Source organism: Euprymna scolopes, chromosome 19 (genome assembly GCF_053919585.1).
Source record: "Euprymna scolopes isolate OS-2025 chromosome 19, ASM5391958v1, whole genome shotgun sequence".
NCBI classification, from domain to species: domain Eukaryota; kingdom Metazoa; phylum Mollusca; class Cephalopoda; order Sepiida; family Sepiolidae; genus Euprymna; species Euprymna scolopes.
The window spans coordinates 151,532,973-151,550,259 of NC_136500.1; the positions used below are offsets into that span (position 1 = coordinate 151,532,973).

The window sequence follows — 17,287 nt, forward strand, 5'->3', positions numbered from 1 at the left end:
TCACTACTTTCATTAGGTTTCTTCCATACAGTTTCGACTTTGCAATTAATTTCACTCTTCTAAGATACTCCTTCCTGACTTTCTCCTATATATATATATATATATATATATATATATATATATATATATATATATGCGTTTTATTTTTTATTACCGTATCTTTCTGTTAAGTTACATTATTGTTTCAGCTACCCGGCCGTTTTTTTGGCCGTCTGTAGCTTCCTCAGACTTTTACAGAACAATAATATAACATAACAGAAAGATACGGTAATAAAAAATAAAACGCACATTTGCTCTACAACAGTATTGAGCACTTTCTTCAGTTTTTATTAATTACCATTTCTACTAAAAACTATATATATATATATATATATGTATATGTATATATATATACTAGCATGTATATGTATATATATATATACTAGACGTGTTTCAAACGTTGCCTGGGTTGACATGAAGTTTCGTTTGAAACACGTCTGCTATACTAATCATTTTCATCGTGGGTAACGTGGATACCCCCACAACAATTTCAAAAATAAAAGAAGGGATAAAAACATGTAAACGTAATCGCCCCCAAAAAGAAGTATCTAATATCCTCTCCACCAGATATTTCGGCAGAAGGGATCACTGTCCTAAGAAAACTCACGATTTTGTGAACCTAAAAAATAACGTTTATAAATATTAATGCGTGCGTTTATTTTTTATTTTGGGAAATGTGTAGTCTAACGGAATAAATTATTTACCAGACAAAAAAATATAAAAACTATTTTTATATAAAACACAGTATTAGACCCAAAGGCTGAAATAAAACCAGAAAAAAATGCATTTTTATTATTTTTTTATCATTTATATTTATTATTCGAGGCCGCTACACGTCCCTCTCATCTGGTCGCGTTTTTCTTTCTCCCCAACCACGTGTGCTCCTGGATATGACCTTAAACTATATCCAGTGGTGAGGCCCCAGCTTGCGGGCTTTGGAGTGTGTGGAGCCCCCTTTTAATTGTCATTGCTCCCAGGTCCACTCTGACCCGGAGTGGTATTACCAGTTAGGGTCCCAACTATGGATTAAATAGAATCCGACTTGACAACAACAAATATATTCTATTAAAAAAATTTTCTTCAAAATCACTGGATTCGGCATTAAATAACCTGAAAAGGGTTGATATGCCGTAAAACAAAAACAACCAACCACACTGATGAAACCAAACAACCACGTGGTGCATTTTCTCTACTCTTTCTTCTTTTTCTTCTGCTCACACTTCCTAATTTGCATATGTACTTTTTTGGCTGCTGCTGCTAATATCTTTGCAAGCCAGATATCCTATCTTGCTAATATTTTCCCACGCACTCATACACGCTCTGTTACAGTTGTCAGTGCTGATATATTCTTAAGCGTGAGACTTTCAGCGTATCTTTCGATGTCTTTCCTAGGCTGCTCTACTAGTCGGTATTTATGACTGAACCAGCCAATCATATTCTTGTAAAGAGGAATTGTTACGTCATTAAATAATCAAATCATCGTTTCCAAGCCTCTAATCGTATTTTTTCTATCATCAAACTGACAATCCAATTGATCCTCATCTTCATCCTCATCCTCAAGTAACTATTGACCTTGAGAAGCGATGACTCATTAGCATAAACAAAAAGGTAAAGAAAAAAAGTCTACAAAAATAACTACAAATCGAAAAGTTTCTTAAGTACTTTATATACTCCTATACGGGAACGTTGCCAGGTAAAAGGTTAATAAAACACTCTTAACTTTGCCAGCATCCTCATCAGCTTGCTATGTCAGTCTCTATCGTGACATTCTGATTTGCAGACATGACAGCTGACCCTCCTCCCCCACTTCCTTTCCTCTTGAGATATCCCTAATTATCCGGTGGGTCAAAGCCTGACTTGTGGACATTACGCGAAACAATGTCCAAGCACTTTTACCACCGGAGCTGTCAATGCGGCCGACCAGCGACACTGGTTTGGCCTTGTAAATAGAAATATGCTTTATTAGCGGCATGGCCCTCGACGAGTATAGCGACTGACGGGGCTAATCCGCACTGGTACCGCCACCTGTCTCTTCTGTCGCAGAAATCATCGCTGGCAATTTACGAGGCACTTTCGTTTCGCTGCGAAACGGGGAAAGAAAAGAAAGGGAAAGGAACGAAGAAAAGTGTAGAGGCGGGGAGGGGGGAATAAATGCGACGAATCTAGAAGGTAAATCCTTGAGATTGATGATAAGTGACCAATAAGTGTATATGTGTGTGTGTGTGTGCCTTGGATTACGAGCTTGACAAACTAATTTAAAATCGTTGTACGCAAAAGCATGAGTTTCATCGTTTTGTGTTCCTATTTACAATGCCTCCCCACGGGACAGAGTTAGACACCAGGGTCGTTTTTTAATGTGGAGAAAAGGAACAAAAATAAAAATTGTCTCAGTCGTGAAGGATTTCTCCTCCACTCACAGAGAACAAGAAATTGAAGTACAGCATCTGAAGAACAAATGGTATTTATTTGCTCCCCCACCGAGCAAATTAGGCACAAGGCCGATTTTTAATGTGAGGAGTGAAGGGGAAATGGGGACCAACTCCCCGGGGAGTAGGGGAGCTGGATAGTGACAATTGGTATGAAGGGTTTCCCCTACATTGACCAAGGTCTGGTATTTGGGGTTACCCCCACATATGGTCTTTGCTTGCAGTATCTGCCGGAACAGATACTACACTTTGATCTTGACCCGAAGGCGCATCTGAAGAACAGATACTACACGTTGAGGTATTTATTTGCTTCCCCACTGAGCAAATTAGGCACAAGGCCGATTTTTAAAGTGAGGAGTGAAGGGGAAATGGGGACCAACTCCCCGGGGAGTAGGGGAGCTGGATAGTGACAATTGGTATGAAGGGTTGCCCCTACATTGACCAAGGTCTTATATGTGGGGTTTCCCCCACATATGGTCTTTGCTTGCAGTATCTGCCGGAACAGATGGTATTTATTTGCTCCCCCACTGAGCAAATTAGGCACAAGGCCGTTTTTAATGTGAGGTAAAAACCAGCTCCCCTAAAAGTAGGCAAAAAGGGGGCACTCTGGTTACCAAAAATAATAATTGTCCCAGTATAGAGGGTTTCCCCTCCATTGACTGGTACAAATTATCTTAAGTGCAGCATCTGAAGAACAGATGGTATTTATTTGCTCCCCCACCGAGCAAATTTGGCACAAGGCCGATTTTTAATGTGAGGAGTGAAGGGAGGGGGAAGGGAAAAAGGGGACCAGCTCCCGAGAGGTGGGAAATGGGAGCTGGTTAAAGGTCAGGCATGTGGGGTTGCCCCCACATCTGGTCTTTGCTAGTCAAAGCTTGCAGCATCTGCCGGAACAGATGGTATTTATTTGCTCCCCCACCGAGCAAATTAGGCACAAGGCCGATTTTTAATGTGAGGAGTGAAGGGGAAATGGGGACCAACTCCCCGGGGAGTAGGGGAGCGGGATGGTGACAATTGGTATGAAGGGTTGCCCCTACATTGACCAAGTTCAGATATGTGGGGTTACCCCCACATATGGTCTTTGCTAGTCATAGCTAGTCTTTGCTTGCAGCATCTGCCGGAACAGATGGTATTTATTTGCTCCCCCACTGAGCAAATTAGGCACAAGGCCGTTTTTAATGTGAGGTAAAAACCAGCTCCCCTAAAAGTAGGCAAAAAGGGGGCACTCTGGTTACCAAAAATAATAATTGTCCCAGTATAGAGGGTTTCCCCTCCATTGACTGGTACAAATTATCTTAAGTGCAGCATCTGCCGGAACAGATGCTACACTTTTATCTTGGCCAAAAGGCCAAGTTAATAAGGATCTGTTTATTACATGAGAGGTTGACAACCTTTAACTCGTCAAAGACACGGATGCGTCGCATGAAAATAGTGAATAATTCCACCCCATCTTTCCAAGCTTATAACTCCTCGAAAAATGTAATTCAAGCCCTATTTTTTTTTTCAATTAAAGGAGCAAGGACCAAGGTTTTATAAAAAAAAAAAACAAAAAAAAAACAGTGTTTTTTTTTTTGTAAAAAAAGGTTTTAAACTTCGGACTTTACAGGTAAATTTCTAAAAAAGCGATGTTTTTTTGTTTTAAATTTGAATATATTATTTATTGACCTTTTCTCTTCAATTTGTGATATATAAAACTCCCCGACATAATCAATTATTTACTTTTTAATAGACATTTCAAAATGAGAGGCGTGAATTATTCGACCCCCTGTCTTTCCAAGCTTATAACTCCTCGAAAAATGTAATTCAAGCCCTAATTATTTTTTCAATTAAAGGAGCAAGGACCAAGGTTTCATTAAAAAAAAAAAAGACAAAAAAAAAAGACAAAAAAAACAATGTGTTCTTATAAAATAAGGTTTTAAACTTCAGACTTTACAGGTAAATTTCTAAAAAAGCGATTTTTTTTTTGTTTTAAATTTGAATATATTATTTATTGACCTTTTCTCTTCAATTTGTGATATATAAAACTCCCCGACATAAATTAATTATTTACTTTTTAATAGACATTTCAAAATGGGTGACACTTGGGGGGGGGGCGTGAATTAAAAAAAAAACGTTTGTCTAAAATATTATATTCAGTTTATTGGAAAGAACATAAAATTTCACATTGACCCTGAAAATATCGTAAAAATAGAATCAATAGAAAAATTTTGATAGATTTTTAAAGTTTAAAAATTGAAAAATATTGAGTTCGGAAAATTCATTACTGTTTTAAAAAAAAAAAATTCTATTACTTTTAAAACAACTGTAATAGTTTATTTTGGAAGTATAATCCATAAAGAAAATAAATAACCCACTTTTAACAGAGAAATTACCAGATTTTTATATTGTATTCGCAGTTTCGTGTTAGGGGTGTCAAAAATTCCTACAAAAATTCTGATACTGCTACGGATGCGACCAATATTTAGTCACGTACCATGTTGCAAATCTGCTAAGATTCCACTATAAAATGCTACATTTTTTTAAAACAATACATATGCCGCTTCCCATTGTTGCTATCAAATTGGTCAAAGGGAAAATTATTCCCAACTCGCATTTAGGTAAAAATGCACTTTCATATAAATAATTGAATTTATTCAAAAAGTATCGCAAGCAAAAACTAACAACATCTACATAAAAAAGCGATAATCCAGCAGTCGTGCGAGATGGTCCGTGGTATAGGTTTAGGCTTTTTATTATGGGGTTCCGATTTCGAATCTCGCTAGATTCAGCCACTTTGATGAGTCGTAGACGACGAAATATGTGTCAGTGAATAATTATATTTTAAAAATGCCGCACCCTATTTGTTGCTATCAAATTGGTCAAAGGTAAAATTATTCCCAACTCGCATTTAGGTAAAAATGCACTTTCATATAAATAATTGAATTTATTCAAAAAGTATCGCAAGCAAAAACTAACAACATCTACATAAAAAAGCGATAATCCAGCAGTCGTGCGAGATGGTCCGTGGTATAGGTTTAGGCTTTTTATTATGGGGTTCCGATTTCGAATCTCGCTAGATTCAGCCACTTTGATGAGTCGTAGACGACGAAATATGTGTCAGTGAATAATTATATTTTAAAAATGCCGCACCCTATTTGTTGCTATCAAATTGGTCAAAGGTAAAATTATTCCCAACTCGCATTTAGGTAAAAATGCACTTTCATATAAATAATTGAATTTATTCAAAAAAAGTATTGCAAACAACGTCAACATATCGATATATACACCAGACTATCCGTAATGTATCAAAATATAATTTTAGTTTGCACGCACTTTTAGAAAAGAAAGAGTTATCAACCCCTGTTCTTTGGCTGACAAGTATCATCTGCCGGCCATTCTTGAAACTAAAATGCACACATTCGACTCATGTCACTGTCATGCAGAAGTGCCGACCTTTCTTATGATAAGATGCAGCAAACTAACTATTATGACATCTGTTCGATGCACAATTAGGGATTAATGGGAATCAATAGGGATTAGTTACTATAATACTACATTTACTCCAAAAGTTTTCTCGGAAACTACTGAGCCAATTTAACTAAAATTTTGTATGCACATTTTCTATGACAAGATGCAATGAAGTAAGTGTTATGGTATCCGTGATTAGAATTAATTACGATTAGTCACCACATTTACTTCTGAAGTTTTCTCAGAAACTACCAAAACGGTTTGACTAAAATTTTGTATGTACTTTTGTTATGATAAGGTGCAGCGAATTAAGTATTATGGTATCCGTTTCATTTACAGTTATAGATTAATAGAGAGTAATAGTTATTAGTATTTAATGCATAAATGAGCACGCATTTAACCATATTCAACAATCAATTGGAGATATAAACAACTAGAAGCATAAGATTTTTTTTTCTTAAAATTACTGATTTCAACATTAAATAATACAAAATGGCTTGATATGCCGCAAAATAACTAAGACAAAATAAAAAATAAGCAGATGAAGATATACATAACTGGAAGCATAAAACAACCCGAAAAGGTTGATTAAACGTAAACAAACAAACAAACTAAACCTTTTAGTTAATATTTTTAGGGGGTGGCTGGGAGGACGGGGATTCGTCGTGTAGCAATAATCAAGATGAAGATACACGTTCGAAATTAATCAATAATATAACTGCAACCCTAACCCTAACCCTAACCCGATCCAGTTCTATGTGGCTGTAATGCATAAATATTTTACTTATTTTCCAGACATCTGAATTTCCAGTTCATTGATTTGCCAGACGGACACCATCACGGTAAGTCTCCGTTCCTTTTCCTTTTCAAGTCAATATGAAACCGATTAAAAAAATAAAAGAAAGAAAAGTGAAGCATGCATGGTTTCCCGTGAGTGCACAATGAACGAGGCAAAAAAAAAAAAGAAGAAATATTTAGCCCCAAAATTTTCCAAGGCTTTAACATATTTAAATTTGAGCTCAGCACCATGCAAAACTGCTAAATAGACATACATAGAAAATTTTGGACAACTATGGTAAAATAGTCCCCCCCCCAAAAAAAAAAATGCCGGTTTATAGTTTATTGTAAACATTGTGAACATTACGTGAACATATCATGTAGTTTAATCCCTCGAGGCACAATATATATATATATATATATATATATATATATATATATATATATATATATATATATATATATATATATATATTTGCTTACACCCCCCCTTTGTTTTGAGGGGGGTCCAAATATGCTTAAAATAATCATCTGAAACTGAACAAAACATATTGTGTTGTTGTAAGGGACAGGATTATAGATTAAAAAAAAATGTTTGCATACCTTATTTTGACGTCTGAATATCAGAACTTCGATTGTGTTTAATTATCCCGCTTTTGAGTTTTGAAGTGTGAAATTCGTGAATATGTTAAGTAAAATAATTAATTTAAGTTAAGCAAAACAACATTTTTTTAAACTATTTATACGAAAAATGCCATTTCAAAATCTTTGATAAATAAATTAACAATTCTTTTTTAGCGAGCCGAATAATGCATGACCATTATTAAACAGGGCATGCTTTGAAGAATTGATACAAAAAAAATCGATAAATATTGTGCCCTTTGTGTTAAAAATATCATCATTTTTTCGATCCCATTTGAAAACGTTTGCCGCCTTTCGACTACGGTGGACCAAACGCGCTGAAATAATTTTTTTTATTCTGCTTTCAATTGCCCCCCCCCCATTTTGGGGAGCCTGGCCCCCACACATATACACATTAAAAACCAAACTCATACAAATGATCACCCATCTGGTACTGGCCAGCCTTAGCGTTAATAATACATTGAAATTTTCGTCACTGAAAAATAAGTTTTTTTGGCCTGTTTGGTCTTCGGTAGTTTGCTTTTTATTAAGTACAAATGTAAGCATTGTAATCAAATCGACGCGAAGTAACTGGTTGCCTATATGAATAAGTGGAATTATTTGAAATCCAGGTACTTATATTATAATATTTTTGCATATTCTCATAGAAAATCACTCTAAATCTTAGTTAGACAACAAATAAATAATAAATTAATTCTTTCAAAACCCTTTTCTTTTTTTTTTTTTAAACTATTTATATACGTTTTTTGTATAAGACAAAAAATGTCAATTTTTAACTTTTGGGGAAAATTTAACATTTAAAATTTAATTAAAAATAGTAGAAAAAGTTTTACATTATTCTGTTTTCTATATGATAAAATTCACGGTTTTATCTTTCTGGAAAAAAAGTTACTCAGAAATAACGGATTTTAATAAATGTAATTTCGTTTTAAAAAACAACAACAACTTGATTTTTCGGCCATTTTTGGCGGTGTCTAATATACATATAAGTGAAATTGTCTGTATGTGTGTCTCTGTGTGTGTATATATTTCCCTATCAAATTACTCTGTCAATTTTCAGTCTACAGACTCGAGATTTGACATAAGGCGTATTGAGATTTGGGAAAATCTTTTAAATCGGTTTTCGGTCAGAAATTTGACTGTCAAGGTGTCAATGTTCAACTATTCGACCTTTGAAAACTCTACCAAACTCCTCCGCCAATTTTTGGGTCTAAACACATTAAATTTTAGATGTAGATTACTTGGACATGGATCAAACTTTTTAATTTTATTTGAGCCTAAAACAATGAATGTTAAGAAGTCAAAATTGGGGTCAAAATTTAAAATTTTTTTATGTCTAAGCCAATTTTTGGTGTAAACATTTTAAATTTCACATAAAGTTTATTCAGACATAGGGTAAGCTTTTAAATCTGTTTTTGGCCGAGAATTTGGCTAACAAAGGGTCAAAGTTCAAAAGATTTGACCTTTGCGGCCTCTAGCAAACTATTCAGCCATTTTTGGGTCTAAACATTTGAAATTTTACATAAAGGGTATTCAGATATGAAGCAAGCTTTTTCATCCGTTTTTTGGCGAAAATTTGGCCGCCAAGAGGTCAAAGTTTAAAGAGTTGATCTTTGCAGACTCTACTGAACTCCTCCGCCAATTTTTGGTCTGAACACTTGAAATTTTAGATGTAGGTTACTTGGAAACGAGTCAAACTTTTTAATATATGTATATACATACGCACATAAAGTTATGAACAGTACATAGGGCCCGAACAAAACTGGGCTGAACTGCTAATATATATATATATATATATATATATATATTATTCCAAGAGTATATTTTGTTTCATGGAATCCATCTTCCCAAATGATTCGCTTTCGTTTTATTTTTTTTTACGTTTCCAGGGATCCTTATTTTTTTTTTTTTATCTCGCAATAAAACAGACGATTATTGCCTGTCCCTTTTTTCTCAAGCCATTGCTAATCTCCAGTAATCAGCTAAAAAGAATGTCCAAGTAATTAAGAGCACAGTGGCCGGCTTTTTTTTTATAACTCCTTTAACGTCTTGAGCCGTTGGTTTTGGTCGACCTCGTTGGGCCACTGGAATACATTGGCAAAACATAAGTAGACAATCAACGCAAAGCACGAAGGAGGATTCTCTTTGTACTGAGTTTAAGTAGAGTAAAAAAAGAAAAAGTAAAAGGAAACTGTTAGTTGATCTTTGGTCACGTGAATTATATGAGGAAATACACCCCCTGTGTTTACTACACTCGTAGATCACCGAGGTAACTCCTACGCATGTGTCGATCATTAAAGAACAGAAGGAGAGAGAGAGAGAGAGAGAGAGAGAGAGAGAGAGAGAGAGAGAGAGGGGAGAGAGGCTTGATAATATTTCTTTGATCGGAATAGCATAGGAATTGGGACGAAAAATGAAACAAAAAGGACCATAAATTTTCTCCATCAAATTTGTATATTATTCAATACATCAACATCTAACATAGATTGAAGCTCCCTGAATCATACAATACCAAGTATATTGAGAAAACGAATTAGTACCATATGCTTCTAGGGGCCTCACTTGATGTTGTCGGATTTCGCATTTTTCATTTCCCAAGTGACGTCAGCTTCGGTCGGCCATGTTTTCTATTCAATCTACAATTGTCAAGATTGCCAAAATGTGTATTTGATATCATCGGTTTATTACATAAAAAATAAATATTTATCTTGATTTGAACAACAACAAAAAAATCATATAAAGAAAAAAATAATATAAAAAATTGTTTGCTATTAGTTGTTCCTATTTACTTGCCTTCCCACGAGGGCAGAGTTAGACACCAAGGTCGATTTTTAATGTGGGTGAAGGAACAAAAATAAAAATTGTCTCAGTCGTGGAGGATTTCTCCTCCACTAACCGAGAATAAAAAAATTGAAGTATAGTATCAGAACAGATGATTAAAAATGATACATGTAACTTACCTTACAACGAGTATTTTTTATTTGAATTTTTTAAAGTTTCATAAAATTTGTTCAAATATAGTGTATTTTCTTTGCAACAACAACACACACACACACACACACAAACACACATATATATATATATATGTGTGTGTGTGTGTTGTTGTTGTTTTTTAACGATAAATACGGTTAAATAGTGGCTTCGCCTCGAAGCTCATTTTTGTTTACTTAAAAATTCGCCCATAATTTATTTGGACGTATATAATATTTTATTAATTTTTATTATTTTTAAAACAGTAATCTACGTACATGCATGTTTCCAGGTAACTACCTCTCGTCAGCGTGGCTGGGCTGTTTCTAGGAATCGAACTCCAGACACAGTCCGGCGTTATCGTTAAAAAATAACAACAGCAACAAATCTAAATTTATAAGCGATAAAAATAAACAGTAAAGTCATCTAGGAGTTCATGGCGTAACGATTAACGCGCCGGACTGTGGTAAACATGGTCTGTAGTTCGATTCCTAGAAACAGCAAAGCTACGCTGACGAGAGGTAGTTACCTTGAAACATGCATGTACGTAGATTACGGTTTTAAAAATAATAAATTATATATATATATGAAAAATTGATCGAAAAGTGACTATATATATATATATATATATATATATATATATATATATATATATATATATATATATATATATATATATATATATAGTCACTTTTCAATCAATTTTTCATTGAATTATCTTCGTAATAACAGAAATAATACATTTTTCATTAAAAAAAATTGGCAAGCAATTGTGTGTAAAAAATTTGAAACATTCGTTTGACACATTTTACATAGATTTTCCCGAAAATTCCGACGAAGCACGGTAGGGACTGCCAAAGGTCACCACAGAATTACCCCACCCTATATGTAACACGATGTAACTTTATTATCAATTAATATTATTAGTATAACTTTTGTACCATTTAAAAGAAGAAGGGCAAGATAAACTAATTAAAATTTTTTTTATCATCGAACGAAAATAATGAAATTGCGAGACGAAAAGCGTGTTTACATAATTGGCGCTTTAAAATAACGTTCCCATGTAGTAGACATTCCGAACGTGAAAACACACCCGTGTTTAATAAATCTAGCAAAAATCAACTAATGGTCAGATTTTCGTGAAATTTTCGATACTTATTCATTTTAGAATGAAATTACATGTAAAATGCAATTTCTGTAAAATATATGAGGGGAAATATTTTTTAGTGCGTGTCCCCCCCCCCATATTTATTTTTGCGAAATTCGACCAAAACATATTTAAATCTATCAAAATTTCTATTTATTATGAAACATAAGTGTTCAAATAAGTAAAAAGTATTTATTTCTAAAAGTTTAAATGCACATATTGAACAAAAACTTAGTTTGAAGTTGCAATTAAAAGATTGATATAAACTTAATATTATTATGTTTTTTTTAAATAGCGTTTTTTTTCGAATTAATATATACTATAATCAGTTGAATTGCCAAGAAAAAGAAACTTCGTAAACATTAATTTTTACAAGATTAAAACGATTAAAATTCCATTATTTCAAAATGTTCCGTTACAACATAGATTTTTAATTAATTGTATTTAAATTTTTTTTTTAAATATTAAGTTTTTACATAAACATGTCTCTTGTCAGCTATTTTATGGCCAGATTAAAACAGATTTGAAAATATTATTGCACAAATATTAAGCATTTTGTAGGCCCCCCTCATATTTTGTTCGTCTCTTTTTACCAAACAAAATATGGAAGCCCGTAGGTAACCAAAAGAACATTAAGTAAAATCGTATTTCATATTTAATATGCAAATGTTTATAATATTATTAATCATTAAACTGTGTAAATCTTAAAAAACCTAACAAAATTATAACAAAGATTAATTATTAATTGCAGTTTGAAGAAGATAAACAAAGGTTTAAAAAAATCATTAAGTCGTTTCTGCTTTTTCATCGTATAGTTAACACAAGTCTGACGTCACGGGAACATGCACTCCGTTTTTAGTCGCGTGCCAGCGACTCTATAAGTCACTCCGTCGGTCTGTCAGTCTGTTCGTAACACTTTTGTGCTTGGCCTTTTTGGTTAAGATCAAAGGTCTGTTGTTAATAGATGCTGTTATTAGCTTTTTAAACTTTTCTTGGCCTTTTGGCCAAGATCAAAGTGTATTATCTGTTCAGGCAGATACTGCAAGCAAAGACCATATGTGGGGGCAACCCCACATATAAGACCTTGGTCAACGTAGGGGCAACCCTTCATACCAATTGTCACTATCCAGCTCCCCTACTCCCTGGATAGCTGGTCCCCATTTCCCCTTCACTCCTCACATTAAAAATCGGCCTTGTGCCTAATTTGCTCGGTGGGGGAGCAAATAAATACATCAAAGTATAGTATCTGTTCTTACTACATACTGTACTTATGTTTGTAACTTTGTGATATAAAATGGGGATCACTTTTCTGTATTAATTTAATGTAAAATGATCACTCACTTTACAACCAGTCAGTCTCAAAACCATTCAAGTCATTCTCCAGATCATTCAAGTTGTTTTTGAAGGATTCCAGTTATTTTTTAAACATTCAATTCATCCTTAAGTTCATTAAAGTCATTCTAAGTCATTTACTTTTTATTTAAGTCATTTCAGCCCATTTTTCGGTCATTTTAGTTTATCTTTAAGAATTTAATGTCCATCCTACATTCACACATTCATTCATTACACGAGAGCACGCGACTAATGGCTATCAGCCTTGTTCACATTGTTTTGGGGATACCTAAGGCACGGCCTTCATTCTGCATAAGTACACACTTTTCTAATATCACATTTAATTTTTTTTTTTTTTCAGCAAGCAGTCCGGCCATTCTTGTCTGGTCTTTCGACAGTCACATTCTCTCGTTGTTCTTTGTAGCGAAAACACGGAAAGGTAAAGATTTTATAATTGTTTTATCTTTTTGTCAACAATTCACATAAACGATTCCAAGCTAATAATATTTTTGTTCGAATTAACGGTGCATATTCATATTGGCACTTGTGGCGGCAATTAAAAGTACAGAAAATACGGAAGAGTCTGTATATGATGTACGTACTCGTTACAGAACGAATGTGTCATATTCCCAAAATCACGTAAATCGATCAAGTAGTTTTATTTTACGGTTGTTGTAAACAATGGAACGGAAATTTACATTTCGTTCCGTTTTAAATTCGCTACATTTTTACATTACGTCCCATTCATCGATTACATTCGACGTATCAACTTTTATAGGTTTTCGTGTATGCTGACAAAGTTAGGAGTGTCTATTGCGAAAGCCATTCTTAACATGAAGATGTTGGCAGTGTCTATTCCGAAAGCAATTCTTAACATGCGGAGGTTGGGTAGGTGTGTCAGAATTTTTTGGGAAGTTTTTACACCCTTAACACAAAACTGCGAATAAAATATACAAAACTTGTAATTTCTCTTTAAAGTGGTTTGTTTAATTTCTTTATGGAATATACTTCCAAAGTAAACTATTGAAGTTTTTGGAAAAATAATAGAAATATTATTTTTTATTTTTAAAAAAACAGTGTTTACAATGTGCCTGCGTGCTCTCATGCAGCCATTTTTTTTCCTACGTAATAAAATGAATTGAATTTTACGAGTTAATTTTTTTCAATTTTTTCCATTTAAAAATTTGTCCAAAAAAATCTAAATTGCACCTCAAAAACGTGGTCTATGCAATAAAATGTGCAGCATGCGATAAATCTTACATAGGCGCCACAAAAAACTTTAGTAATAGAGTAGCCCTATACCGATCCAACATCAAAATCGCGGAAAATAGACACCTGCATGTTTCACAGCATATACACACATGCAGTGGAGGCAGATTCGAGATAATGCCCATCTTCCAAACTGACAACTACTACTTACTAACACAAGAAAAAAACTTCATAGCATAGTTATTTTTTAAGCATTCAAGTCAGTCCTAAGGTAATTCAATTCATCCTTAAGTTCATTAAAGTCATTCTAAGTAAATCATAAGCTAAACGTTTTGGTTTCGATTCTCGGTGGTGGTTAACGAGTTATATTTAAAAAAAGAAACACTTTTTAAATCATTACTATATATTGGGTCCAATGTAATATAATAATAAATTCAAATTCTACATTAATAAAAATATCATATTTAAACGTAGTTTACGACCGGGCAATGCCGGGCGACCTGCTAGTTTTATATATAAGAACACCTAAAATAAATTTTCTGAATAGAAGAGTTTTGGGTACTGGTACACTTTATGACCCATGTTAAAACTGATTTTTCGTCGGCGGCTTATAGCTATGAATTTATTGATAATGGATTCCTTTTTTTTTTTTTTTCAGAATTGACTGTTTCAGAACCGGACAGAGTGTGGCCATTTGCAGCGGTCATTACCGTCGTTGCTGTGTCTCGTTTTTCAACAATGCTAGCAGTAGGATTAGAAAACGGCTGTGTTATTGTGTGGGATATGTATTTCGGTAAGCAAATGATTGCGTTAACAGTACAGATGGATCTTCTTTCTTAAAAACTGTGTTCAGTTTTGGTCATAAGTTAACATGTTCAATTATCTAATATATAAACGGTTATATGTCTGTCTGTAACCATATTTTCAAACTCTATCTCCTCCGAAACTAAAAGTCGCAAAGTGGTGCTAGGGGCCTCAGATGATTGGATTTTTATGGGTCTTTAGCCAGTTAAAATTGTTTTTAAGGGGTCAAAAATGGGCCAAAATTGAAAAAGATCGTTAAACATTTTGTGCATTCAACTTAGTTTATTTTTAATTTTTTTAAATTAACTTCGTACATTGGTGACGTCACCAGCTTTTAATGCTACAGTTTCGGTTTCGATTCTAACTGATGCCACTTGAATACTTTTGTTTTTACTTTTGAAATCACGACCCTATAATAATATATACGAAATCTGGACAAATTAAAATATCATATTTAAACGTATTTTACGTCCGGGCAAAGCTGGACCCCTCGCCATGAGTTTTCAGTATTTCTACAGCTGTAGTGATACACAATGATAAGCGCCCTTGTAGACGAACTGGAACTCTTCACATTTAAAAACCTCGTGCTTGACTTTTATGGTTCTCTTGAGGAGATATATAAAATTGAAATTTCATTAAAACACTCCACTAAGATTGTTATAATGCCATAGGTCGCAAGGCGCTATCGGGATGACAACTTTAAATACCAACAACTTTGGTTGCCGGCTACCAAGTAAAAAATCTGATCTACAAGACAACAGAATAATATTTAAGTCTCTTTTCTTTGGATACTAGCGGGGGTGCCCGACGTTGCCCGGATGTTTTGGAAGTGTAAAAGAAAAAAAAATTTTGGTAGGCAGGAACCCAAAGCCTAAAGGCGAATAGCCTGATAACTTAACACGATGCTACGAGGGTACGGAATTGAGAACGGCTGAAATGAAACGTTTAAAAAAGCAGGTGGTTAAATGAACGTCAACGCGTGGTTTTCGAGGTCAAGCATCATGTCATAGAGAAATAAAATCACAGCGCGAATTTTGTAACATAAATGTCGCTGAAATAAAGGATACAGACGACCTTGTTTCGTAAATCGTAGATATTATAATCTAGGGAGTATATAAAAAGTTCTAAGAAACAGTGACCCCCACCCTCGAGCGCCTCCCCCCAAAAGCCTTTGGCGAACATACGAAAAAATGCGCACACAAACAAACACACACATGCACACACGCATACGCACACACACACGCATACGCACACACACACGCATACGCACACACACACATATTTTCGCTTTTATATTATAGATATATTCCTGGGTTTCGTTATATGTTAAACCATGCGATAAAAACTCCATACAAAAATAACAAGATCGACAAGGAACATTTAGCGTTTGGATAGTTTTTTTTATGCACAATAAAAATTTGGTTAAAATTTGAGTGTTAAAAAGTTCAGTTTCATATTTGGAAGGAAAAAGAAAGGAAGGAATTGAAAGACGAATGTTTATAAGATTACTTATTCCTTTTTGCTGGGGAATTATCTTTTCTTCAGTTTTTGGTGGTTTTTGTGGTAGGCTTTAGCAGAGAAGTGTTGTCGGCTTTTACTCTGAAAGCAGAGTTTTTTCTCGCTTGACGCTGTATCTGTCTTTTGTTTGATTGCTCTTCTTTCTTTTCTTCCTCGGTTTTCAAAACCTCGGCTGTTTATCTCTTCCAACCTGCCGAAAGGTGCGTGGAGCCAATGCGCAGAGACACTTTTGTACACTTTGTATGTAATTTCGACGAGTCAACATCTGGTCGGGAATTTTATTATTTCGTTCGTGGATTATTATAGTATACTTGTTTTGTCGGCTTTTTTTCTTCCATTTTCTGTCCCTTTCTTTCTCGAATATTGATTTGTGGTCAAAGGTCAGCAATACAAGCCTTTCAATTTATTAGGTATGTTTCATCAACAGCTGAAATGTATAAATAAATCATACTTTTTTTTTTTTTTATATAAGAATACTAGCCTGGGTACCCAGCGTTGCGGAGGTGTGTGTTGAACAAAAAAAAAAAAAAAAAAATTGCCATCAGGCAGGCTCGAACCCGTGACGCGAAGGCAGAAAAGAAAGTTCAAGTGTGTGTAAGGGTGTTGGTTGGGCAAAAAAAAAAAAAAAAGAAGGAAAATTACGAGCACAAAAAACAAAAAACAAAAAAAACAAATAGGAGTAGTAAGCAAGTTCGAACTCGTAACGCACAAGAGGAAAAAGAGGTGAAAAAAAAAACAAACTGTCTTACCGATGTGCTTACCGTGGCTGTGACGGTCGATAAAACGCCTTTTATGCGATGTTGTTGACGTGAGGGTTGAATGACTTGCAAAAAATGTCAGCGAAAAAAACAAACATGCCTGTAGAAAACTGCCCAGTTGAGGATGAAAGAATTAGTGTTTTTTGCCAATTTTTCGATATTTGTCGTCCGAAGGGTTGATCTTGAAAACTATACCGATCTCTGCTCAACTCTGGCAT

General features: G+C 34.4%; 1 protein-coding gene across 4 annotated transcripts in view; it reads left to right on the plus strand.

The window, feature by feature from the left end:
- Positions 1-17,287, plus strand: part of LOC145240063 (WD repeat-containing protein 93-like) — a 127,892-nt gene that overhangs the window by 70,110 nt on the left and 40,495 nt on the right. For all 4 annotated transcript variants that reach the window (XM_080103686.1, XM_080103687.1, XM_080103688.1 and 1 more), the window contains 3 exons: positions 6,708-6,754; positions 13,142-13,219; positions 14,648-14,782. In XM_080103686.1, the coding sequence (XP_079959812.1) occupies positions 6,708-6,754; positions 13,142-13,219; positions 14,648-14,782 (260 nt within the window). The remainder of the gene's footprint in view (positions 1-6,707; positions 6,755-13,141; positions 13,220-14,647; positions 14,783-17,287) is intronic.